The sequence below is a fragment of the Microcaecilia unicolor genome, chromosome 4 (genome assembly GCF_901765095.1).
Source record: "Microcaecilia unicolor chromosome 4, aMicUni1.1, whole genome shotgun sequence".
NCBI lineage: Eukaryota > Metazoa > Chordata > Amphibia > Gymnophiona > Siphonopidae > Microcaecilia > Microcaecilia unicolor.
In genome coordinates this window covers 14,506,201-14,532,941 of record NC_044034.1, presented here as the reverse complement: position 1 = coordinate 14,532,941, position 26,741 = coordinate 14,506,201, and the positions used below count along the sequence as shown (strand labels likewise).

The 26,741-nt window shown below is 48.0% G+C and overlaps 1 protein-coding gene across 2 annotated transcripts; it reads right to left on the bottom strand.

Annotated features, from left to right (window-relative positions):
• LOC115467822 (folate receptor alpha-like) lies at window positions 1-25,979 on the bottom strand. 2 transcript variants are annotated; one of them, XM_030199311.1, is made up of 5 exons: window positions 25,752-25,979; window positions 13,501-13,631; window positions 4,774-4,962; window positions 2,791-2,926; window positions 1-465 (listed from the first exon to the last, which is right to left on the bottom strand). In XM_030199311.1, exons 2-5 carry the CDS (start codon window positions 13,624-13,626, stop codon window positions 185-187), a joined length of 732 nt encoding a protein of 243 aa, XP_030055171.1. In that variant the 5' UTR covers window positions 13,627-13,631; window positions 25,752-25,979; the 3' UTR covers window positions 1-184. The 2 variants fall into 2 exon arrangements, with proteins under 2 accessions (XP_030055171.1, XP_030055172.1); XM_030199312.1 differs by lacking the exon at window positions 25,752-25,979 and adding an exon at window positions 25,348-25,435.
• Between the last annotated feature and the right edge of the window lie 762 nt (window positions 25,980-26,741).

The window sequence follows — 26,741 nt, the reverse complement described above, 5'->3', positions numbered from 1 at the left end:
TTCAGTGCCCTTCGGTTCAGTTTTTTATTCATTCCAGACACAGTTGCAGTAGCCATATTGATCCTGGAGCAAAAGGTTACATCTTTTATAAAAGTGCAAGATTTCGTTAGTGCCAGTGATGGAGCCAAGCTCCAAGTTTAAAAACTATCAGAAGCTGAACCATGGCCCACCGTCAAGTCGCTCCTCACACCTCCCGGCTCAGCAGGACCAGCAGAAGCACCAGCAGCACCAATGTGGCAGGAGGGGAAGCCACAGCTCGGTTCCGGAGGTTGGCATAGTACTGTGTCACTTGGACATTGGGATTCTGTGCGCCTTCAATCCAGAGCTGCATGCAGCGGCCGCTGCCCCGCTTCAGGGTGGTGTACTTGTACGAGTTGCTCCAGACTTTCTCACACAGATCAGACGACCGGGGAAAGTATTCCCTGAACCTCTTGCACTTGGCACCGGATGGGCAACGGTTAGATCCTGGAGGAGGATGATAGTGAAGGGAAAAAACAGAGACAACGCACCGTCAGTTAATCAGAGCCCAAAAAGGGTAAAAAGAACAGGATCAATGCAAGACTACCCCATCTTCGTTCAGCCCAAGCCTCGGCATACCATTCACTGTTATCTACACTGCGACATCGTACACGGTCACAGTCTGTGCCAGCTTTTCGGCTCAGAGCCCTTTACAGAACGGGGAAGTACAGGGTTTCCTTCCCATCCAAGAGGGCCTTCAGTTTTGAGTCACTCATGGACATTATGCTTTGAACTAGTTGATAAAAAAGTCATTCTACCACTTCTAAACAGCTGTTTTACTGGTGGTGTGAACTGGTTGGGTTTCTTACAACATCTTTTAAAATCAACTGCAACCCAGTGGAGGACATCTGGCCCCTCTCGTTTTGTATTACGAAATTCACTATGTTCATATTTCAAATTGTGGTGCTGTAACTACTGCTATAGCAAATTGTGTGTGTGTGTGGGGGGGGGGGGGGGGGGGGGGGGTCAGTCTGTGAATTGTATTGCGTTTCCATGCAGTGTATTTCTCTTGTTTGGCCAGCAGGTGGTGTTTCGTTTTCTGTTTTAAAGCTGCTGCAGGGAAGACTGTTTTCGCCCTGTGGAAAAAAAGTCAACCTGAAGTGCTGTTGACCAGATAGTTTAAAAAGCTGGAGCTGTGATTGGCTCTGGAGTTCAAATCCAGCCAGGAGGTACTGGATTTTCCCCAGTCTCAGATAGGGATTGCAGAGGGTAAACATCTCTGCCATGAGGCCAAGAGCTGAGCAGAATTTCCCTGAAACTCCCCAGGTAGTGACAAAGTGTTTAGATAGTTTTAATGCCTTATTCAGTTACCTGTTATTGCTTGTTTTCCCACCTGTTTTATTGTCTACTCTTCTAGTTCTATGATAATAAATGAGTGCATTAGCTCTGTTGTCTTGGACCGACTAAGAATCCTGGTGGCTTGTTGTTTTGGGTCAGAGTGCTTTCTAGGAACTGTGAGACCCTCCCCCTGGGAGTGTGGCCCCAGTGTCCTACAAATCACAAGGGAATAACATGAGTGGGCAGGGCCATGCCTAGGGTCTCTGGCGCCCCTCTGCAGACTATCAGTTGGCGCCCCCCCCCCCCCCGTGAAAATGATCACGCCCCCCCCCCCCCCGCCCCGGTGAAAATGATCGCTCACCACTTGCTACACTGACAGGAATTGTCAGCAATATTCTTAGAAACATCAGCGTCAGTGAAAGCGCTGCCGACGTCTCCCTTCCCTTCGCGCTCTTGGTTCCCTCAGTGTCCGCCTTCTTCTGACGTCAGAAGAAGGCAGGACACTGAGGGAACCAATGAGTGCAAGGGAAGGGAGACGTCGGCAGCGCTTTCACTGACGCTGCTGCGACCAGGTAAAAGATTTAAAGGCCTCGGTGGCGCGGGGCGAGGGTAAGCACCGCGGTGGCGCCCTCCAGAGGTGGGCGCCCCCCTGCGGCGCTTACCCCGCTTACCGCATCGGCACGGCCCTGTGAGTGGGAGACTAGCCCAGAGGCAAGTGGGACAATGGTGCAGTGTAGAGCACGTACAAGGGTGCAGGTGGGCCTAAGCAGTGCTGGAGACCATGGTAGCCAACTTTTCAAAATTATTGGGGGTGCTCAAGCATCCACAGAGCCAGCTCCTATGCTGGGGAAAGACCTTCCAGGTGGCTTCAGGTTAACCCCAGGTGGGTGCTAGGCATTTTGCAACCCTCATCTATAGGCAAAAAATACCCCACATCCATTTCCTTAACAGGTCTGAACCTCCATCTCCTGCCTATCATTGCACCATCCTTTCTCCGATGCCTGGGGCTAAGTTCAGGGCCACCAGTGCTGCAGTACCCGGTCTCACCTGCCTGACTCCTCGGCTCCGGGCCCCCTGCATTCGAAGCGGCAGTCACAGATCGCCTCCCTTCGGGCCTTCCCTCCGGTGTCCTGCCCTCGCGGAAACCGGAAGTTACATCAGACGAGGGAAGGCCCAGAGAGGCGATCTGCGACTGCCGCTTCGAATGCAGGGGGTCCGGAGCCATGGAGGCAGGCGAGACCAGGGACTGCAGCGGCCTTGCCCCGGGCCCAGCCTAGTCTCTCGGCGGCCCTGGCTAGGCTGAAATCTAGAGCATATTAGTTGTGTTAAAAACATGAAGACACTGCTGAATCAAGCAACACACAGCCATATCACAATTTATGACTCCCAACTACCTCCGACTCAACAGCTAAGGCAGGCTGGGCTTTACCCCACCACAGGTCTCTAGGTGCTGATCCTCACGGCGAGAGAACCCCCTGCCAGTTCACTACTCACCAGAGGTCCAGTTCCAGCCCGTGTGCCAGTTGTCTTTGCAGGTCAAATCGTCTTTACAGTCTTCCCACCACTGATCACAGTCCTCCTGGCACAGTGGAACGTCCAATATTCGTTCCGACCGCCAGCTACTGCTCACCTGCAGGACATCAGTTAAGCACAACTACAGGAGCATCGGACTAGGTCAGGTCACAAGGCAAGCGATAACCTAGAGGAAGGTGCACTAAAGTCATCGGTAATTCCCGTTCCCTACCGATTCCATAGCGAATCGGTAGGGAAAGGGAATGCAAATGAGCTACTCATTGTAGCTCCGTTGCATTCACCATTACCTCGGTAGCCAGTCGGAGAATTGGGACGTCCCTTTCGGTTATGCTCCTCTTCTTGGGTCTCTTCAGCCAAAGCGCATCTAGCTTGCTGGTGTCAGCTACACGCACTCTGATTGGCTGAAGAGACCTGGAAGAGGAGCATAATGGAAAGGGACGTCCCGAACTCCGGATCGACTCGAGTCGCAGGTCCCCGATTCCCTAATCCCTTCTCCTCGCTGCTACAGAAGGTGAGCAGCGCAGGGGAGACAAAACTAAAAACAAAAACGGCGAAAAGACGTCCCTCACAAGCGCAGGCAGAGTACGTCCATAAAGGACGCCCCTCACGTGCGCTCGCTGCTTTTTCTTCTTCCTTTTTTAATTTTTGGGGGGCTCTTTTCCTTTCCGATACCCTCACAGGAGCCCTAACGAGAGGTGCAGACCTCACGTTAGGGTTTCCACAGTAAGGGAATCGGAAAAACGGTACTGCATCTCATTATAATAGCCTTTGGATAATTTGCATTCCGTTTTCATTGCCTGCTACCGTGACAGGAAAAATGCCCTTGGTGCATGCCCCGGTAAACTGCTTGCGTTTTAAACTGCCTGGAACCAGTTTAAAACGCAAGTTGTGGGCTCGTTAGGTTTTGTGCATCTGGCTGCTAGTTGGGAAGGGTCGGGCAATGCCCCAGGGCAGCAGCCGTCAAAAGCAATAAACACTTATACCTGCAGGGAGGAGGGGGCAATTTTCAGACAGACCATTTATCCATGTCAACTGGTCTTTGGACAGGCACCTCAGCTAACACCCAAACCAGGTTGTAAATTAAATCAGGGTAGGAGAGTTAACACATTTTTTAGAAGCAGGATCCCAAGGGAGAAATTCAGATCAGGTAAAGCTGGTGACTAGTATCATGCACATTCAGAGCAAAATGAGGGGCCACAAAATACCCAACCCCTCCTCCAGCAAAAATGAACAGTTCTCCCAATGACTGCAAGTTTGCAATCCATTCAGGGCTGGCATTAGATGGTGGCAACCAGGGGCGTAGCCAGACTTCGTCGGGAAGGGGGTCTAGAGCCCAAGCTGAAGGGGCACAATTTAGCCCCCCCCCCCCCCGCCGCCAACAACTTTGAGCCCCCCCCCCCCCCCCCCCCCGTGCCGACGACCCTCTCGACCCCCCACCAGCCAAAGTCTTCTTCCTTGTTTCTGAGTCTGACTTACAACGTGCAGGTCGTCAGACTCACAGAAACAGAACGAAGCCCTGCAGATCGCCAAGGCTTCGTTCTGTTTCCGCGAGTCTGACGACCTGCATGTTGTACGTGCAGGACGTCAGACTCAGAAACAAAACGAAGGAAGACGACTTCGGCTGGCGGGGGTTGGGGTCCCCCGCCAGCAAAGGTAGGCGACGGCGGGTTGGTGGCAGGAGGGGGGATTGAGAGGGTTGTCGGCAGGGGGTCCAGGGCCAAATCTACAGGGGCCCTGGCCCCCATAGTAGCTACGCCACTGGTGGCAACTGCCCTGGCCCCCAAGCCAGCCTCAAGCTGAATGAGGTAAGACCCCCCCCCCAAGAGGAACTTCGTGGCTCCTTCCCCAGTTTCTGGCCTGGGCCTCTGCACATCTACCATTGGCTCTGAATCCATCCTGCAGAAACCTCTCTACATGTGGTGGCCCATCTCCATCCCGCCTCACCTTCTGGATCCATGGCCCAAGATTTGGAGAGCATTCGTAGAAACAGGTGTCCTGAATGAAGTGCTTCCTGCACGCAGAACTCATGGTCCCGCAGTGGTTCCAGTCAAAGTTGTACAGGAAAGACGCATCTTCATGGGCCCCTATGCTGGTATTTGCTGTACAGCAGGCATTATCCTTCCAAGGGGTGCACTGCAAAGAAAGAGCAGGGCTTCAGAATGCTTTGGTGAGGGGGGGGGGGGGGGGGGGGGAAGTGGGAAGGCGAGCCATTACAGTTCGACTCCTACTGAGATGGAGTTAAATGGCTTCACTTTAAACACATGCCCCCTCCCTCAATGCAAAACCATATTAAAAAAAAAAAAAAGCACACAAACTTTGCTTTGGTTGCATTAGGAACTTCTATTTCATTTCAAATATACTGGTAATCGTAAGTTAATCCTTCATGTAGGTTTTATTTTCTAGGATTAAAAAAAAAAAGTAGCATAACAACGTAAGTGGACCTCTAGTACAGAGCTGAGGGTTGCCCCTGAGCTGGGTACATTATATCAACTATCTCATGGCACACAGACTTCAATGGGTCTCCTCCAATTGTTAGTCTGGTTGTGAGCCCTTGGGCCCTGGCCGAGGCCTAGAATAGGAGTTAGGCCGAGCAGGCACTACACACTACCCCAGCTACCAAGCCCTGTACGCAATCAGGCGGGCCTCATGGCCTATCTGGAACCGATTTACTCAGAATTCAAGCATGCGTGCCTCACGGCCTAACTGGAACCGATTTACTCAGAATTCAAGCATGCGTGCCTCACGGCCTAACTGGAACTGACTCGTACTTAGGGAGGGGAGAAAGACTGAAACGAGGGGTCCCCCATGGGGACCGGAGCACCAGCAACACCCATGGTGCTGGTAATCAAGGAGAAAGGGAAGCATACACAGAAACATGTCAAGCCGTAGCCCACCACGCAAAGAAAGTGAGGGACTGTAATACAAGATACTGTAGCCAGAGACGCTCAGCAAACAGGGAAGGGAAAAGTCCGCAAAACAGAGTACGGAGCCTAACACACACCAGCAGCACAGAAAGGGACAGTGCTCTAATACAGGAGGTAGTACAGCAAAGAAAAGGACTGAAACAGTCACAAAGGGGAAGACTGCAGTAAACAGATAACTGCCAGAAGCAGAGAAGCTCTGCAGACAAAGGGTTAAACCAAGCTTAGCACACAGACAGCAACCGGAGACAGGGAACACTGCAGACAATGGGTTAATCGGGAGCACAATGAAGAAAACAAAAACCAACCCCCACTGAGAGAAACAAAGGGCAGGATCTGCCAAGCTGGAAGAGTGGCCTAGTGGTTAGGGTGGTGGACTTTGGTCCTGAGGAACTGAGTTCAATTCCCACTTCAGGCACAGGCAGCTCCTTGTGACTCTGGGCAAGTCACTTAACCCGCCATTGCCCCATGTAAGCTGCATTGAGCGGGAAAGCGCAGGGTACAAATGTAACAAAAATAAAATAGATACTATTGGACATTCTACATGGAATGTTGCTACTAGTGGAGATTCTACATGGAATGTTGCTATTCCACTAGCAACGTTCCATGTAGAAGCCTGCGCGGTCACATTGGTGATCTGCAGGGCTGACTTCTACATGGAATGTTGCTAGTGGAATAGCAACATTCCATGTAGAATCTCAAATAGTAGCAACAGTGGAGGAGTGGCCTAGTGGTTAGGGTGGTGGACTTTGGTCCTGAGGAACTGAGTTCGATGCCCACTTCAGGCACAGGCAGCTCCTTGTGACTCTGGGCAAGTCACCTAACCTCCATTGCCCCATGTAAGCCGCATTGAGCCTGCCATGAGTGGGAAAGCGCGGGGTACAAATGTAACAAACAAACTGGGCAGGAAAGGAACACTGAAGGAAGGGAAAGAAGCAGAACAAACGAACTGGCAGCCTAGAGACAGAGCAGTAGAAAACTGCAAGCCAGGAAAAGGAGTAACAACTCCACACAAGCACAGAGCTAATATGGCTCAGACAGAGCAAAGGTAAGGCTTCAGCAGAACTGGAGAAAACGCCAAAGCAGGGGTTGACGGGAGAGGTGAGCTTAAGTATTTCAGACCGAGATCAGCTCAGCCGCTGACGGACCAAATCAGGAGCGGCTCCAAGCATTCCCCTGTCTGACTAGCAGAATTCTAACAGAATCAGAACACCAATCAGTGAGCGCTTTAGAGCACAGTAGAACGTACTCCCTTTTAGTTCAGTTACACGACCCCCGGCGTACTTATGTATTAAGATGGGGAAAATCCATTGCTTATTTCTAGGATAAGCAGCATAAAATGTATTGTACTGTTTTGGGATCTTGGTAAACAGGATGCTGGGCTTGATGGACCTTCGGTCTGTCCCAGTATGGCAATTCTTATGTTCTAGATAAAAAGTCCTTTCCATGGGCACTCAGTACATACAGTACGAGGGTAATGAAAAAGTGGAGGTAACGTGTTCCTAGCATTCAAGGAAATTGATGCAACATTGATCATACCTTAAGATCAAAGATCTCCTTGGTGTAACTTCACTCACTTCCAATTCCAACTTTCATACAGACTGCGGATTGCAAAGATAGTAAAATGCAACTCTTTGCTCCTTACAATGATGTATCAAAGTCTTCAGATGTTCTGTATTCATTTTCCTTTTAGTTGAGATGATATGGTTAGATGAATTTGAGTCTCTAGTTCTCTTAGGTGGTGGTAATAGGATTAGAGGGTTCTTATCCCAATGATGGTAATAGTTAACTCTCCTTCAGATGGGTGTCAGAAGCTTGCCTTGTGAAAAGGTCAAGCCCTGAGTGGGTGAATTATCCTCTATCAGGAAGTTGGCACTGAAAGGTTCCACCACGTTCTGCTTTCAATCCCTTCCCTGTCTGAGATTTATGATTGTCAGAATCTTCAAACTTTTATCTTGTCTGAGAAAGCTTTAAGATCCAGTCTCTATGACCATAGGAGCCAACTTTTCAAAATTATTGGGGGTGCTGAAATTTTTTTCTCTTCTTTTACAGGTGGTGCATTCCCCCCTCCCCCTCCGAGTTCCTGGCCCCCCCTTCGAGTTCCAGGGTCCCCCCTACCTCCAAAAAGTCATACTGACTTAACTAGGACTAGGGGGCATGCGATGAAACTACAGTGTAGTAAATTTAAAACAAATCGGAGAAAATGTTTCTTCACCCAACGTGTAATTAAACTCTGGAATTCGTTGCCGGAGAAAGTGGTGAAGGCGGTTAGCTTAGCAGAGTTTAAAAAGGGGTTGGACAGTTTCCTAAAGGACAAGTCCGTAAACCGCTACTAAACGCAGGGCCGTGCCAACCCGGTAAGCACCGCAGGGGGGCGCTAGCCTTCAAGGGCGCTGTGCCAGAGTCCACTTATATTTAAAAATTTAAAAAAAATAAACCTTACCACGTTGGCGCGTCGGCGCCTTTGCGCATGCGCTGCTGCCTCGCTCGTGGATGCGTAACACGTTGCAAGTCGCCCTCTCCCTCTGCAAGGTCCGTCCTCCCTCCCTCTCAGTCTGAGGACATACCGCCTTCCCGGAAACAGGAAGCTGCGTCAGAGGTGAGCGGGCCCAAGGAGGAGGTAACATCAGATTGTGCCCGGAAATCAGTAAGAGACACCCTGTGACTGGTTTCACTTTAAAAATAAAATTATTACTAAACGAACCTGCGCTGCTCCTCTGCTCTCTCATGCTTTGAACTACAGACCTCTGTACATCATTAACACTGGCAGAACAGTGTATGATTTTAGTGACTTGGTAAAATTCAGTTCCCTTACTCCCATTCAAACGAAACGAAGCGATGCAGTGAAAAGATGTTCTGAATATTTGCTTACATTCGTTTCTGTTTCAAAGAAACCAACACAGAAAAGGATCAGGTATCCCAATGGTCTTTCAGCTTGTCCCATTAAAGGTAAACGAACAGTTTTACTTGTATAAAAATGAGTGTAGAAAACTTCCAAGCGCAAAACTGAGCAAACAACAGACAAAACGTTGTGCCATGAAATATAGGAATGCAGAATAATGCATTGAAGATAACTGTTCACAACTCTGTAAATATTAACTCGCAAAGAAACAGGAGGAAAAGGAATAATCAGGGAACTGTGTCCTGACAATGCACCTCAGTCCCGTTTGCAGCATCCTGCTACAATGAACCCTGAAGGAACACTCCAAACGATTTTTCCTAGCTCCCCCGGTATACACTGACAAAGGTGTAATTGCCTTTTCTCTGCAATCAACAGAAAGAAATTGTTTCTTACTACCCCCCAAAAAAATCCACTTATTTTCTTCAATTATACATGTGGACCAGTTCTTGTAACTTTGGTTTGTGACCCATTAAAAGCATAATGTAATTAGACGTTTTACCTAGACCAACTCCAAAAGTTGCATTAATTTGTAGTTAAACAGTCTTCTGTGAGAGCATGTATAAGTTTCCAATCTAATCAAACAGCAGTCCCTTTGTTGCAGGCCAATTATATCCTCCCTTATCCTTTCCAGCATCCTATCACTGCAGAAACTGAAGGCTCTTCATGTCTGTTTGTTTTTCCTGTTCAGACAGACTTGTTTAAACAGGCTCCATAAACCTTATCTTGCCCTAAGAGGTCCAGAAACCGATTACCTCTGAAACTCTAAAAGGTGAGTGATTAAGAGGCAGATGCACTAAAGCTAAATGAGCCTTTAATGACCCTCCAACGAGGAAAATTTGATCCGTTGCATGCATCAAAGGGCTTTTACCGAGGAAGCCAGCAGCTAACGAAAACGGAATGGAGATGAGCAATTAGTGTGAAAACCCCATTGAAACGACATGCACTAACCTTTTCCGATTGCCTTTACGCAGGAAAAAGGCAGGAAATCTAACGAGAGGTCTGGACCTCTCGAGGCAGATGCACTAAAGCTAAATGAGCCTTTAATGACCCTCCAACGAGGAAAATTTGATCCGTTGCATGCATCAAAGGGCTTTTACCGAGGAAGCCAGCAGCTAACGAAAACGGAATGGAGATGAGCAATTAGTGTGAAAACCCCATTGAAACGACATGCACTAACCTTTTCCGATTGCCTTTACGCAGGAAAAAGGCAGGAAAACTAACGAGAGGCCTGGACCTCTCGAGGCAGATGCACTAAAGCTAAATGAGCCTTTAATGACCCTCCAACGAGGAAAATTTGATCCGTTGCATGCAAAGGGCTTTTACCGAGGAAGCCAGCAGCTAACGAAAACGGAATGGAGATGAGCAATTAGTGTGAAAACCCCATTGAAACGACATGCACTAACCTTTTCCGATTGCCTTTACGCAGGAAAAAGGCAGGAAAACTAACGAGAGGCCTGGACCTCTCGAGGCAGATGCACTAAAGCTAAATGAGCCTTTAATGACCCTCCAACGAGGAAAATTTGATCCGTTGCATGCATCAAAGGGCTTTTACAGAGGAAGCCAGCAGCTAACGAAAACGGAATGGAGATGAGCAATTAGTGTGAAAACCCCATTGAAACGACATGCACTAACCTTTTCCGATTGCCTTTACGTAGGAAAAAGGCAGGAAATCTAACGAGAGGTCTGGACCTCTCGTTAGGACAGCTCTGTGCCAGGAAAAATCATTAAGTGAAAAAATAAACAAACTTTGAGCCAATCCCAGCGCATTAGCAGAGCTAAAAGCGCTGTGATTGGTCCAAAGGACGTCAGAAAACACAAATAAATAAAAATAAAAAAAGGATCGGGAGGGGGCAAGGGCGCTCATCAGGAGCGTCCTGTACGGACGGCCTTGCCCCCCCCCCCCGCTGCTCCCCACTTTCCGCCGCTCCCCCCCCCCCGAAAAAGCAAAATGCTAGCTGCCCCGGTCCCCCTCCCTTCCTCACTACTCTGTCACCTCAGCTCCGCCTCCCGACATCCTACGTAGGTTACTGACGTCAGACAGGGGCGGGCGCAGCAGGAGAAAGCAGCAGGAGAAAGACGCGCCATCGAAGCTGGGCGAAGGCAGCCATCAGCTTTCTTCTTGCCCGTGCAGCGCCTTCGGACAGAGGAGAGAGGCGCTGCACGGGCCCGGTAAGAGGGAGGGGGGCCCGATGGAAGAGGGTAATGGCGGCGACGACCCCAAAAGGGGGCGGGGCACAGGACGGAGGATGTCGGGAGGCGGAGCTGAGGTGACAGAGTAGTGAGGAAGGGAGGGGGACCGGGGCAGCTAGCATTTTGCTTTTTCGGGGTGGGGGGCAAGGCCGTCCGTACAGGACGCTCCTGATGAGCGCCCTTGCCCCCTCCCGACCCTTTTTTTTTATTTTTGTTTTGATTTGGGAGCCATGTGCTTGTGATTTGACTGTGTTTTGACTGTTTGTGGCATGCGCAGAGCAGCTAACATAACGCTTGGCTGCTCTGCGCATGATTTGGGGGCCGATTAACGATGTGTATTGTGATTCTTTGATACATTGTACGTTTCAATACCGATCTCAGCATGTGTGACTTTTTTTTTTTGGTGCATTTTTCGTTATTTTAAAATCGTTAGGGACTTTAACGATTTAGATTTTTTTACGTTTGGTTGCTGCATCTGCCCCTAAGAGTCTGGGCAACTAGACTTTCAGGTCCCCTTCTATGCCGATGCAAAAATTAACTGTAACACTGGAGAATAGAACCTGCGGAAGTTTTTCCACGCTATTTTCCCACTCACCCCCAGATTCTACTTAGCATTCTATGCTGAAATCTAAGCGAATTCCATAACAATGCACGTAACTTAATTGGCTTAACAAACCAGTCAGCGTTGTTAACAGCACTTAAATAATAATGAGCACTAATTGGCAATAAATTAGAATTTACATGCATAACTCAATAAGCGTATTCCGTAATGAACTGCGCCTAAATTCTAAAGCACTTGTCATTCACCTTTTATGGTAATGGGCTGAAAAAGGGGGCAGGGTGGGAGAAGAGAGAGAAAGGAGATGCCACATGGGGGGGTGCCAACTGATAGTCTGCAGGGGGGCGCCAGAGACCCTAGGCACAGCCCTGACTAAACGGACTTGGAAAAATCCAAAATTCCAGGAATAACATGTGTAGAATATTTGTACGTTTGGGAAGCTCGCCAGGTGCCCTTGGCCTGGATTGGCCGCTGTCGTGGACAGGATGCTGGGCTCGATGGACCCTTGGTCTTTTCCCAGTATGGCACTACTTATGTACTTAACTCGTCAGGGTTACGGCGGCCGGCAGCAGTGGTAAAAAGCGTGGCTTGGCCCTTTCACTCTCAGCTCTGGTCCCGCCTTTGCGGAAACAGGAAATGAGGGCGGGACCAGAGCTGAGAGAGAGAGAGAAGGGCCGAGCTTGCACGCTTTTTACCGCTGCTGCCGGCCACCGTAACCGCGACGAGGTAAGTCGGGATGACTTAAAATTCGGAGGGACGACGACCCTGCAACTCTGAGGGAGGGAACGAACGAACTTCCGGTGGGTGAATACTGGGTGTGCTCGAGCACCCACAGCACCCACAGAGTCAGCGCCTATGTCTATGACCAGTCCTTCTGTGCCTCAAAAAGGGACAACTGTGGATCCGACTGGCTTCTCTGCAGAATTGTCAGGAGATTCATCTACTCCTTATAGCTTGGGGGAGGGGGGGGGACAGCTTATTTACAGACTGGCAGCTCCTTTACCACTATTTTTCCTTCACTTCGTGTCTTGAACAGGGAGATAAGTGGTGATCACCCAGGGTGCTCCTCTACATCCTTGTTAACCGACTCCCCCTAGGAGAAAGATATGGTTCCTCCCTTGTTCTTTAGTTCCCTCCAAAAGCTCAGTTAAATCCCATTGGATCAGACTAATATACCTGCTCCTGCTACACTGATTAACACGTATTTTCTGGAGCACAGGTGCAGAATGATCCGTCTGCGATGCGAAACATTGCATGTTGGCAGCTTTCTACACTAAACTCAAAGCCTGAGGAGCAGTATCTCTGATAGGCAGAAGGCAGATTTTTAAGATTATCATTTTTCCCACATGGCTATGTACCTTCCCAATCTAATAGTAATCTAAGTAGAATAGTCAGAAAATGGGGAACTGCTAAATAGGTTTACAGACCCTGACGCAAAGCAGGAAAGCATGAGGGAAGATACCGCATTCAGTTTAAGCTTCTCCTTCTTACCTACAAATGCACTCAGTCTGCTGCCCCTCTCTACCCTCATCTCCCCTTACGTTCCCGCCCGAAACCTCCGTTCACAGGACAAATCCCTCCTCTCATTACCCTTCTCCACCACCGCCAACTCCAGGCTCCGCTCATTCTGCCTCGCCTCACCCTATGCTTGGAACAACCTTCCCGAGTCCTTACGCCAAGCCCCCTCCCTGCCCGTCTTCAAGTCTTTGCTTAAAGCCCACCTCTTCAATGCTGTGTTCGGCACCTAACTCTTACCTTTCAGGAAATCCAGACTGCCCCAATTTGTCTGCCCCCATCGGTCTGACTGTTCACGTGTCCTTTAGATTGTAAGCTCTTTGAGCAGCGATTGTCCTATGTTAAATTGTACAGCACTGCGTAACCCTAGTAGCGCTTTAGAAATGTTAAGTAGTAGTAGTAGTAGGAAGAGGAGGGAGGTAATGCCACAATTTTAGAAGTCCTGCACAGACGTCATCCTTCTCTGAAGCGTCAGATTTCCACAAGTACCACAAACTTACCTGAATCAGTTGCAATCATGTTAACATTGGAAAATATCTTTAAAAATGTGTTTGTACCAACTGTTCGTTAAGAAGGGTGGTTACCTGGTTGTGGAGTTCATCCTCCCTCCCTGGTTCGGACTTTTGATGTTTGCCAACCATGCAGATATTCATGTAGTTCTTGGTACATTCAATGGAGGCAACCGACAAACACAGCAAAATCCACCACATCCTTTCTGCATAGGGTGAGAAGGCGATTAAAAATTATCCACGTGTCGTTAAATTTACATGTTACCCCACCGAGTTCTACAATGGACATCTCTAAGGGGACAAGTTCAAAATTTACAAGGACCCTCCAAGTCTTGGCCTGTGAAACTGCTGAATTTTTTTTTTACAATGGGCGCAAGAATAATCTTAGAAATGTTCTGGAAAACTACCAGCATCAAAATGTCTCAATCCAGTAAAGCAAAGATTTCATTATGTATGTTGGCAGCCATGCAGATCAGTGGCGTAGCTATGTGGGGCCACAGGGCCCTGGAACCCCCTGCTGACGACCCTCTCAACCACCCCTCCCGCCGCAACCCTCCCCTGTCACCTACCTTTGCTGGCGGGGGACCCCAACCCCCGCCAGCCGAGGTCCCTCTTCTTCCGGCGTAAGGCTTCGTTCTGTTTCTGCGAGTCTGACGTCCTGCACGTTCGCTGGCTGGTCTGCAAGGCTTCGTTCTGTTTCTGTGAGTCCTGACGTCAGACTCACAGAAACAGAACGAAGCCTTGCGCCGGAAGAAGAGATCCTTGGCTGGCGGGGGTTGGGGTCCACTTGGCGTGCGTCCAATACGTGTGACAGAAAATAAAAAGTTATTTTTTAGCTGTGCGTATTGGATGCGCGCCAAAAATGAAATTACCGCAAAAGCCACGCAGTAGCCGGGCTATAACGCCATTTTGCCACGCGTAGACACTTATGCGGCTTAGTAAAAGGGCCCCCCCGGTCCATTAACTCTGATGTAAACTGTTTATTGCCTGCTTGTTACATTTTTTTCACAAATACGGGTATTTTTATATAACTGTTATACATTGTTCCGATCATTTATCCAAGCAGTCTGATCTTCCTTCATCAGAGGAATTGGCAAATTTATATCACTCCAGAACCGGGATGATCACATTTTGGTCTACAGAATTTTATCAGGCCAGATTTAAGAGTTTTCCCTGTCTTGTGAAGCTTTCAACTAATACACAGTGAAAGATGACCGAAAGGGATCAGACCATATAATCCGATTCCATTCTGAATCAGAAAAAGTAATATCCTTTTCAAACTCATGGGAATGAGCCCCTAAAGCCAACCAATGGCCCTTTCATGAATATAGAGGCAATGGTCTAATCCTTCCAAGAATGCTTTCAGTTCTATTGCATTTGTATTATTCACTAACTCTAAATGTAGATTTAGACCCCCTAATATGTTATAGGTTGAATTTAACACCGCTTTGCCTATAAACCCTGCAGGGGAGCTGCACTTCCTGCCCCGCTGTACTTAAAAGGAAGGCTTTGGCGTCTCCAGTTCCAGCTTAGCCTTGCCTTGGACCCTGCCTAGCTCCTGCCAAGCTTCAGTCCTGCCTAGTCCTTGCTTCGTCTTTCGTGTCTAGTCGTAGCCTTGTCCAGTCCCCTCCGGATCCAGTTCTTTCCTTGCCCGTCTTGCCTAGTCCCGTCCGGATCCAGTTCTTGCCTTGCTTGTATGGACCCAGTTCTAGCCTGGTTCGTTGTCTTGCCTTCTGTTTCAGTTCTAGTCCTGCTGCCTCATCCTCCTTGCCCTGTCTGGCCTTGCCCTGCTCAGTCTACCCTTGTTCCTGTCTTGGTCCCCCCTTGCCTTGACTCCTGCCTTATTCCAGTCCAGGGGAGTGGCTGCATTTCTGGCTGCTGGTCCATGGGCTCACCATCACCAGCGGTGCTACTGAATGCTAAAGCCCACTCAATTCCCATGGGCTTCTTCCAGTTCAGTACATGCTAATTGGCAACACCACATTGTAAAAAGGAGCCCTTTATAATTTGGTGCCATTTTAAATTTATTCTACGTTTGATGTGCACTGCTTTCGATTATGCTTGGGAAGGTGTGCTATAATTTTTTTTTTAATTTTGTCGCAGTTTTTCCTGTACCATTTTTGCTCTTTATCCAGTTTTTGGTGAGCTATTTTGTACACCCTGTGCATGGGTGTAGTGTGGGGGGCGAGGGGGGGCAATGCCCCCTAAACAGCTTGCCACCTCCTGCATTGCCGATCACGATTCCGTCTACCCCTATCTTCCTCCCTCCCTCCCTCCGGCACTGCAGTCTTCAATCTTTCTGTGCTCCCGGCAGTGTTAGTAATGTATCCACGCTGCCTTCACACTGCCCCAGAAGCCTTTTCTCTGCAGCGTCCCTTGGTCCCACCTATGCGGGAACAGGAAGTTGAAGAGAAAGCTTCTGGGGCAGACCGAAGGCAGCATGTATACATCGCTAACGCTACTGGGAGCACAGAAAGATTGCTGCGCCAGAGTTTTTGCGCGATCCTGGACATCGCAGGTGGGCGGGGCACAACCTGGACTGGGAGAGGTGGGGCACAGCAGAGGGAGGGTTGGTGAGCAGAGTGAAGGAGCAGGAGATGGATGGGACTGGGAGGAGTGGTGAGCAGAGGGAAGGAGCAGGAGATGGATGGGACTGGGAGGAGTGGTGAGCAGAGGGAAGGAGCAGGAGATGGATGGGACTGGGGGTTGGGAGAGGGGAAGAAGCAGAGTGTGAAATGAGGGATATGAGAAAAAGGGATGATGTGGGAAAAGGTTGAGATATAATGTGAATGACCTGGAAGACTGCAGAGAGGATAAGAGATATTGAAAAGGGATTGGGGTACTGGTGAGGGGTATAGGAGAAGGGGATAAGTCTCTGAAGGGGGTTGAGTTATGGTAGAAAGGAATTAAAAAGATGGTGAAAGATAAGTTATTGGGCATGGGGTAAAAGGTAACAGGCAGAAGAGTGGCCTTGGAGGCAAGGAAGGGGGTGAAGCTGGGACTGATAGGGTGATGAGATGCAGTGGAGGGTAGATGAGGGCAAAGGGGGCGAGTACAGAGTATGGGAATGGTGGACTAATGAAGTGGGTGAAAGATGGGGGAGGTATTTAGGAGACTGGGTAAGGGAGAGACAGAGGGGGGAATGGGAATGCTGGAGAGGGAATGAGAGGGAGATGGTCAAAGCCAGTAGGTAGATGGATACTAAGGCCTAAAGAGTGAAAGAAAGTGTGTGTGGGGCGGGGGGACGTAAAATGAAAGATCAGTACCAGACAGATGCAGAGAAGAACAGGAAGACAAGAGCGAGGAAATGGAAAGTCAACCTTCAAAAGAATTTAGGAGAAGACTGATACATGGAAAGTGGAGACTGGGACCAGACCAACTAGAAAAATAGAATGCTCAGTCAACAAAAGGTAGAAAAGAAAACATTCTTTTTAATTAATGCGTTTTAAGGACTAAGATGTGCCTGCTTTATGAAATGTACAGGAGAAAATACATTTCTGTTTCTCTTTTACCAGTATTTGCACTGCTTACAGAGTCTGGCTTTCTTGAAGAGATCTATATTTCAGTTTTTGTGGTTCCCTATTTTGTACCACACGAGGGTCTTCCATGTTCTGCAAATGTGACTGACGTGACGGATCCTGCTAGCATGTCATGTTTGTGTAGGAATTTGTAACAGTCCAGCTTGCTACAGTTTTCCAGTAGCAGGTATATTGGTGCTCTAGGGTCCAGCGTAAAATTTATCACTGTCTTTTCATAGGTGGGTTAAGACTGTTGTGTGTTAAGTTTTCTGTATAGGTTTTTTGTGTTAATTCTTAAAGTGTCTGGCCCTATTGTTTTTGATTTACCGGCTTCATAGTCGGCATTTTTCGTCTGGTGCGTGTATGTTTTTAATGATTTTATTAACAGCTATAATGAATATGTATGAGATGTATATATGCAAATATGCCAAGCCACACCCTTTGCCCCCCTCCCAAATGAAAACAGTCAAACTACGCCCATGACCCTGTGAAATTAACCAAAGTGTCAACAAGCATGTTCTTTTTATTTTAAGGAGCGGACAAGTCTGTAGTCATCCTTAATTGTTAATTGCTGTGGTCTGCCTGCCACAGTGGCTCCATGAATAGGTCCCACTATAGCTAATACCTGCTCCAGCCCTGTAAGCTAAGATAGGGCAACATGCAGCCAGCAGGAAAAATTCCCCCTTCCTACCATCTATCTATTGCAGCGGTCACCTTGCGTTCCAACCATCTAAAAGTTCCCAGATCACAACAAAAGCAGAAGAAATTTTCTAAAAGTAAGTGTCACGTGGCCCCATAGCTATAAAATAGGAGTCGAAATAAAACACACTAATTCTGTTAACACACGTGCTAAACTTTAGGTCCCTATAAAAGAGAAATCAAAGAAAATATATTTCTTCATTCAATATAGTAACACAGTAGATGACGGCAGAAAAAGACCTGCACGGTCCATCCAGACGGCCCAACAAGAAAAACTCATGTGCTACTTTCTGTGTACACCCTACCTTGACCTGTACCTGTCCTCTTCAGGGCACAGACCGTATAAGTCTGCCCAGCACTATCCCCGCCTCCCACCACCGGCTCTGTAATTAAACTCTGGAATTCGTTGCCAGAGAATGTGGTAAAGGCGATTAGCTTAGCGGAGTTTAAATAAAAAGGTTTGGATGGCTTCCTAAAGAAAAAGTCCATAGACAATTATTAAATGGGGAAAATCCACTATTTCTGGGATATGCAGTATAAAATGTTTTGTCCTTTTTTGGGACCTTGCCAGGTATTTGTGACCTGGATTGGCCACTGCTGGAAACGGGATGCTGGGCCTGATGGACCTTTGGTCTTTTCCAGTATGGCAATACTTATGTACTTAAATCAAGCAGGCATTCTGCAAGAGTCGCCACATGAAGGTACTTAAGCCATGTACAGAACCTTTTTGGTCCTACCCAAAATCCACAGCAGTTTATCTCCTGCAGACCTCTCACTGATTCCCCAAATCCAAGCAACCTTCAAGAGCTGCTTCTACTATTTGCGACAGCTACGATGCTTCTCTCCTTACATCGAGAAGGTAAATCTTACCCCAGTTGTACATTTTTTTATTACATTTGTACCCCGCGCTTTCCCACTCATGGCAGGCTCAATGCGGCTTACGTGGGGCAATGGAGGGTTAAGTGACTTGCCCAGAGTCACAAGGAGCTGCCTGTGCCTGAAGCGGGGAACAGTTCCTCAGGACCAAAGTCCACCACCCTAACCACTAGGCCACTCCTCCATAACAACATCAAGACTGGATTACTGCAATGCACTATACAATGGCCTGACTACAAAGGGCCTGCAGCAGCAAGACTCAGAAGGTTGCAAGCGACGTGACCACATCACACCATATTTGCAAAAACCTTTTTTGACTACCAGTACAATACAGGGCTAAATTTAAAACTATGTCTGATCTTCAAGGCCCTGAAAGGAAATGGCCCAGAGTATCTGAAGAATAGGATGATCCTCCACACACCGCCAAGGACACTAAGGTCCTCCCAAGGACATTCACTAACTACACAATGTGATACCCACAAGCGAGCCTTCTTCGGAGTAACCCCCACACTCTGAAATGCACTGTCTGAAAGGCTCTGGTTAACACAAGACTATCTACTTCAGGAAGCAGGTGAAAGCTTGGCTCTTCAACCAGGCCTTTACTGGAAGAAGTGACTAATTCATTAGTCTCACTCGTACAAGGAGTGACTCGGGCTGCATATACTGCAGCAGGACATGTTTATCCACTCCTACCCTAGCTGAGATAACATTTAACCATTTCTCGGACCTCATGTGCAACCTTCTATAAATCAATCACCTTACTTTCTTACCCTTCGCTATCAATTATAATGTTCTATTACGTAAAGTTGACATTGTAAATAGTATACCATGCCATACTTTGTATTGTTATTTGAACATTTTTACTGCTGTAATTGTCTATTGCTCATGTTTGATCTATTCTTACTGTACACCATCTTGAGTGAATTCCTTCAAAGAGGCAGTAAATAAATCCTAATAAATCCAAGAGCAGTGCCTTGTCTGCCTGCCAGAGCAGTGTAGGTGGGTGGGTGTACAGCAAATTCTCATGAAGCTGAGCGGGAGACTCGGTGGTAGCAAGGGCACAAGCTTCGATATTTGATGTCAAGTTTCATTGATTCTATGCAAGGACCAGGGGCGTAGCCAGACAACAGATTTTGGGTGGGCCTAGGCAAGAAGTGGGTGGGCACCAAGTGTTCTCCCCTTCACCCACCACAAAAAAAATCTCAGCTGGTGGGAAAAAGCTTCTTTCCACCTTAGTAGTCTGCAGCAGGCATGCGCAGGTGCCAGTATTGTGGAGAATAGCGTTTTCATTACCATCAGGGGGAAGTCTTCAGCTGGCAGAGCTTGGAATTCCCATCAGCTACCGCTAAATGTGTGCTACTGTTGGGTGGGCCTGAGCCTTAATTTGGTGGGCCCCAGCCCACCTGTGGCTATGCCACTGGCAAGGACTCTCAAGATGACCTCAAAAGCGCACAGGTATGCTCCCTGGTAAATTCCTCTTGCCTCCATTAGGTACTAAATCATGTGTTTCTTTTTTTAAAGCTGTTGCAAGTTTTAGGTTTGACATGCATAGATATTATACAATTGAAGCTTGAGCACTGGCAAAGAAGAAAGCAACAAGGTTTGACCAATTACTTCTACTACTATTTAGCATTTCTATAGCGCTACAAGGCGTACGCAGCGCTGCACAAACATAGAAGAAAGACAGTCCCTGCTCAAAGAGCTTACAATCTAATAGACAAAAAATAAATAAAGTAAGCAAATCAAATCAATGTGAACGGGAAGGAAGAGAGGAGGGTAGGTGGAGGCGAGTGGTTACAAGTGGTTACGAGTCAAAAGCAATGTTAAAGAGGTGGGCTTTCAGTCTAGATTTAAAGGTGGCCAAGGATGGGGCAAGACGTAGGGGCTCAGGAAGTTTATTCCAGGCGTAGGGTGCAGCGAGACAGAAGGCGCGAAGTCTGGAGTTGGCAGTAGTGGAGAAGGGAACAGATAAGAAGGATTTATCCATGGAGCGGAGTGCACGGGAAGGGGTGTAGGGAAGGACGAGTGTGGAGAGATACTGGGGAGCAGCAGAGTGAATACATTTATAGGTTAGAAGAAGTTTGAACAGGATGCGAAAACGGATAGGGAGCCAGTGAAGCGACTTGAGGAGAGGGGTAGTACGAGTAAAGCGACCCTGGCGGAAGATGAGACGGGCAGCAGAGTTTTGAACCGACTGGAGAGGGGAGAGGTGACTAAGTGGGAGGCCAGCAAGAAGCAGATTGCAGTAGTCTAAATGAGAGGTGACAAGGGTGTGGATGAGGGTTTTGGTAGAGTGCTCGAAAAGAAAGGGGCGGATTTTACGGATGTTGTAAAGAAAGAAACGACAGGTCTTGGCAATCTGCTGGATATGAGCAGAGAAGGAGAGAGAAGAGTCAAAGATGACCCCAAGGGTTCGAGCTGAGGAGACAGGGAGAATGAGAGAGCCATCAACAGAAATAGAAAACGGGGGGAGCGGGGAGGTGGGTTTGGGGGGGAAAATGAGAAGCTCGGTTTTGGTCATATTTAATTTCAGGTGGCATTGAGACATCCAGACAGCAATGTCAGACAAGCACGCTGAAACTTTGGTTTGGATGCAAGGTGAGATATCAGGGGTAGAAAGGTAGATTTGGGAGTCATCAGCATAGAGATGGTAGGAAAAGCCGTGGGATGAGATTAATGAACCAAGGGAAGAAGTGTAGATAGAAAAGAGGAGGGGACCAAGAACAGAACCCTGAGGTACGCCGACAGGCAGAGGGATAGAAGTAGAAGAGGATCCACCAGAGTGAACACTAAAGGTGTGGAGGGAGAGGTAGGAAGAGAACCAGGAAAGGACAGAGCCCTGGAATCCAAGTGAGGACAGGGTATCGAGAAGTATGCTGTGATCGACAGTGTCAAAAGCAGCGGAATACAATAATCTAGTAAGACCAGTTTCGGTGTTTGCATATCTGAATTTTTTTTCCTCCTCATTTGGCATAGATGTGCGAGTTTTCACTTTTGTTTTTGGACAATTTACAATTCAAAATCAAATCAAGTTGAAGTCATTTCTCCAGGTGTATTTGCTAAGTACCAATGATGGCACAACAATCGTTCGTAATCCTTGGCTTTCGCAAGCGGGGAAAGCATGTGAAGTAAAGCTCATTGAATTTTTTCCAGCACCCCTATGTTGCCTGCAGAGTGACGAGCATTGGGGGGGGGGGGGGGGGGGTGGTGGTATATATGTTGGTGTACCTGTATCTTTGCTTGCGAGTTTGGGAATTTGGGGATGGGGGTGTAGAATAGTGGGAAGTTACAATGGGGTAGTTTGAGGGGGGGGGGGGGAAGGGGAGTTGGTTAGGAGATGGGGAACAGGAGAGGCAGATTGCATTCCCTGTATTTCACTTGAGGGCAATTTCTCCTGATGGGGTAGTTTTGTGCCTATCATGGCAGTAAAGAACCTCGCTCTTAAGCAGGGGTATAAGGAGCTTGAGTTCAGTCTTTCAAATTTACTGCTAACGCTTACTTTAGTACTTGCATTGCATCAAAGAACTTCCTTCTGGAGTTCATAGGATGTAACGTGTACAGGAAACCTATCCAGGTGCGCTTAAAAATTTAATCAAACCTGCGGCACCCAAAATAATGGGTATTTTCCTGCCAGTCTCTGACTGCATTTCTTAATACTGAGGTGTTGCATCAAGAGAAAGTTAAGTGGGAGATGTCCCCAATGCAGACGGAATGCGGCAACCCCCCCCCCCCCCCCCCCCTCAGCTTGTCTGCTGTTGGTTTTGAGGGTCTGCTGGCAGCCAGCCTGGCCACTAAAATACCAGCCAGCCAGGAGAATGAATGAAAAAAAACACACGTTTATTAAAAGGTATTAATCCGCAAACGAACCTTTTCCGGAGATGGGAAGGTGGTAGAACGAGAAGACATGAAATGAGATTGAAGGGGGGCAGACTCAAGAAAAATGTCAGGAAGCATTTTTTCACGGAGAGAGTGGTAGATACTTGGAATGCCCTCCCGCGGGAGGTGGTGGAGATGAAAACGGTAACGGAATTCAAGCATGCGTGGGATAAACATAAAGGAATCCTGTGCAGAAGGAATGGATCCTTGGGAGCTTAGCTGAGATTGGGAGGCGGGGCTGGTGTTTGGGTGGTGAGACTAGTACTGGGCAAGACTTCTACGGTCTGTGTCCTGAAAACGACAGATACACAGTGGCGTACCAAGGGGGGGGGGCGGTGGGGGCGGTCCACCCCGGGTGCAAATCAGCGGGGGGTGCTCTGCTCGTGTTGCTCCAGTCCCTCCATTTGGGCCGTCGACCCTGCCTCCCTTCTGGCTGGTTCCGCGCGGCGCACCCTTCTTCTGCTCCACCCCTGTCAAATTGCTGCCGCTATTGCCTCTCCATCTCCTCTGGCAGGATGGTCCCGCGCCTTCCTCCAGCAGCCTCTAGCCCTGTGTGTTAACACCGCCACTGCTGCTGCTTCGTTCTCACCTAGCAGCGGTAGCGTAGCGGTAGAAAAAGCAGGAAGCTTGCAGGGTTTGGGTTTAAACTAGCCGTGGCTGCCGATCCCGCCCCTTTGACGTCATTTCCAGTTCTGGAGCACAGTCGGCAGCCACGAGTAGGTAAGGCCCCGCGATCTTGGTTTATTATTTTTTTTCTAATAGTTTGAAGCGGGAGGAGCAGCATCGGGGGGGGGGGGGGGTGAATGGATCCGGTAAAAAGGATAGAGAGGGCAGACTGTGACAGTGGATTGAAGAAAGGCAGAGATAGAGAGGGCAGATGGTGGATGGAACATGGGGCAGAGAGAGGGGGAGAGAGGGAAGCGGGCAGACCCTGGATGGAAGGGAGAGAAAGGGCAGATGGTGGATGAAAGGAGCAGAGAGAGAAAGAGAGGTAGAGAGGAAAGACCCTGGATGGAATGGACAGAAAGGACAGATGGTGGATAGATGGGGGTGGGGGAGGACATATCCTGGATGTAAGGGAGAAAGAGGGAGAGCAGATCCTGGATGGATGGGAGAGAAAGGGCACATGGTAGATGGAAGGGGCAGAGAGAGAAAGGGCACATTCTGGATGGAAGGGATAGGAAGGGCAGATGGAAGGGGCAGAAACAGAGAGAGGAGGGATCCTGGATGGAAGGGAAAGGGTGGGATGGCAGACCATGGATGGATGAGAGAGAGAAAGGGCAGACCCTGGATGGAAGACAGAGAAATGGCAGAGGATAAAAGGGCAGAGACAAAGAGGGCAGATCCAGGATGGAAGCAAGAGAGAGCGCATACAATGGTTGGAAGGCGGGGAGAGAGGACAGACAGGGGTATACGGTGGATGCAATGGGCAGTGACAGAGAGAGCACACACTGGATGGAAGGGGCAGAAGGTGGATGGAAGGGAGAGAGTGAAGAGAAGATGAGGAAAGCAGAAACCAGTGACAGCAAAGGTAAATAAAAGATTTTTTTTTATTTTTTTTCTGCTTTAGGTTAAAGTACTATTGTAGCTGTGTTAATACATGTTTATAAATAGAAAATGGAAATAAAGGTAATTTTTATTGGACTAAATTTAATACATTTTGACTAACGTTCAGAGACCAAAACCCCCTTCCTCAGGTCAGGACAGGATACTGTAATAGCTGTATACTGTATTGACCTGAGGAAGGAGGTTTTGGCCTCTGAATGCTAAATGTATTAGTCCAATAAAATGGTATTGTCTTGTTTTCCTGTTTTATTTCTATTTGTTAATTTGTAAAGTGGGGATTGGTATTTGCTAGTTTTTTCAAATTTACATCTGCTATCATTATATTTTGCACAGTACTAGGGGACCTGCATCACTATCACTGTTTCTGTGGTGTTGCATTGTATGCAGACTCTGCCTTCTTGGGGTTCAGTTTAATTTTTGTCTAAATATTTATATTTTATTTAAAATTTTCTATACTGCTAATGCTCACTAGCAGGTCTTGGCGTTCACAATGATTAAAACCAGTTTGTGGTTACTTATTCTATAGTGGATTAGGGTGTATCTGTATCTGTGAAAAAGACATGGTTTTCCGTTGGCATTGACTATACAGGATCGATGATCTGTACAATTCTTGCTGGGTTAGTTTTACAATAGATGTTTGATGTTCTACTGCTCATTGCAGTGTTTAAGATGCTGCCTTTTCCTAGGTACACTCTTGCGTGACTCGTAGAAGTTACTGCTTAAGATATGGTAGAATTGCAATGTAGGTCCTGAATGACATTTGTTGTGTTTTGTATTCTCAGTATGTATAATACTGGATTTTGGAGGGGGTGTTAAAAAAATGATCGGCCCCGGGTGTCAAATACCCCAGGTACGCCACTGCAGATACAAATCAAGGTAAGGTATACACAAGCAGTAGCACATATGAGTTTATCTTGTTGGGCAGACTAGACGGACCTTGCAGGTCTTTTTCTGCCGTCATCTACTATGTTACTATGTAATGACACACATGTAACAAACTGGAAAAAACAGAGTGTGCTGTTACAGTGACAGCCTCTGATCGAGGAAGGAGACCCTGAAGCTTTTGGTGGAGGTGGCAACAGGCTATGGGGGAGGGGAGAGAGAGAACCACCTAGGGGGCAACAGGATGTGACAGAACCAGGGGGATCCCCTCCCCCACCCAGCAGCCAAGATTACCCAGAGCAAGCAAAGTCATGCAGGTGGGAGGATGAATCAGAACTGTCAGTATTCAGCTAACGTCCCAGTTTGTCTGCTAGTTTTTTCATACCTTGAGCCACATGCTGGGCCCTTCCTGCCTAACGGACCCCCCTCCCCTCCCCTCCCCCACCACACCTTTTCTTACAGGCAGTCACTGAACCCAGGGCTGAAAAAGATGAGGATTCCAAACCTTTTTACCACCAGATCACTAACGCAGAAAGCTGAACACTGAAATTAACTGGTTTTTCCAGCAGAGTTTCTCCACCGGTTTGCTGGAGGGCTCAGAGTTTCCAAAGGGAGCAGCTCTTAATCATTAAGCCTCCGTGTTAATATAAAGCTGTAACCCCCACCCTCAGTTGTTACATAGTTCCTAAAGGGAAACAGTCTGAAACCTAAAAGAGCAGCACGTAAGAGGCCTGGCCGAAGGAATGACCGGGCAAGATGGCAACATCGACTAGAACTAGGGCTAGGAGACCCTGGCAGAGGCAACCAGCCTAGTGGGCACAAAGCCCCGAACATGCGGATGGAAAGGCTGAAACGTGGTGCTGAAGAGAAAAAGACCGATTCCTGGCCAGAAACATCGGCGCAGCTTACCTGGATCGCAGATCACCCACAGGACCAGCTGCGCAATCCGGAGTCAAACCCCTTTCGCTGGGACAATCCGGAGTCGCAGCAGAGCAGCACGTGTGTGATCGCAGCGCGAAACGCTTCCCCCGCTTTAAAGGTCGGGCCGAGAGGAAGAAGAGGGGCGGGGCGTCGGCTCTTTGGTGCCACCTGGCTCGCAGCACAAACATTACAAGCCCACTGGGCTCAGAGGTGCGACTGTCATTGGGACATGGGCGTAGTTTGGGCATTTCATGGGGTGGGGAGAGTGTCGTTTGGCTTATTAGCAAATCATTTGAATACATGATACATCTCATGCATATTCATTATGGTTCCTCATCACACACACACCCCCCATACTAAAACATTGAATATGAAGCCAGTATATCAATGCAATGAAGTTTTTTTTAATTGAAATGAACCAGCACCAAGGGAGATTTCTCTAATTATGTCCCTCCCATTCACACAGATTAGCAAGGGGAGAATGCACTTGCCCTTGGCCTGACACAGCAGCACCATCTCTGTTCCCTTTCTCCAAATCCCAGCTCTTTCTCCTTCCTTATCAGTTATCAATAGAAATCAAACAAAATAAAACATGGAAAAGAAAATAAGATGATACCTTTTTTATTGGACATAACTTAATACATTTCTTGATTAGCTTTCGAAGGTTGCCCAAATGTGCTAGCTGACAGTGTATATAAGTGAAAACATTCAAGCATTACTATGACAGTCTGACAGGGTGGGAGGAGGGGGGTGGGTCTGAAGTATGCATGGGGACATCAAAGCATATCATTGATATTCTAACAGGATGGGTGTGGATAGGTGAGGGGTGGGGTGATCAACAGAGACATACAGCTTTATGGTTTATAATGGGCTAGGAACCCCAGGTCCTTGTTAAGTCCTTTCTGTTGGGTGTTAAAATATTCAATCATTCTGACTTCAAAGGTCTTACGTTCTTGTATGGTTTTAAAGTTACCTTTC

Coding starts and splice junctions, on each gene's coding strand:
- LOC115467822 (XM_030199311.1), bottom strand. CDS start 13,626: ATGTGGTGGATTTTGCTGTGTTTGTCGGTTGCCTCCATTGAATGTACC. Junction 4,963..13,500: donor AGGATGAACTCCACAACCAG/GTAACCACCCTT, acceptor CTTTCTTTGCAG/TGCACCCCTTGGAAGGATAA. Junction 466..2,790: donor GGGCTGGAACTGGACCTCTG/GTGAGTAGTGAA, acceptor ATCCTCCTCCAG/GATCTAACCGTTGCCCATCC.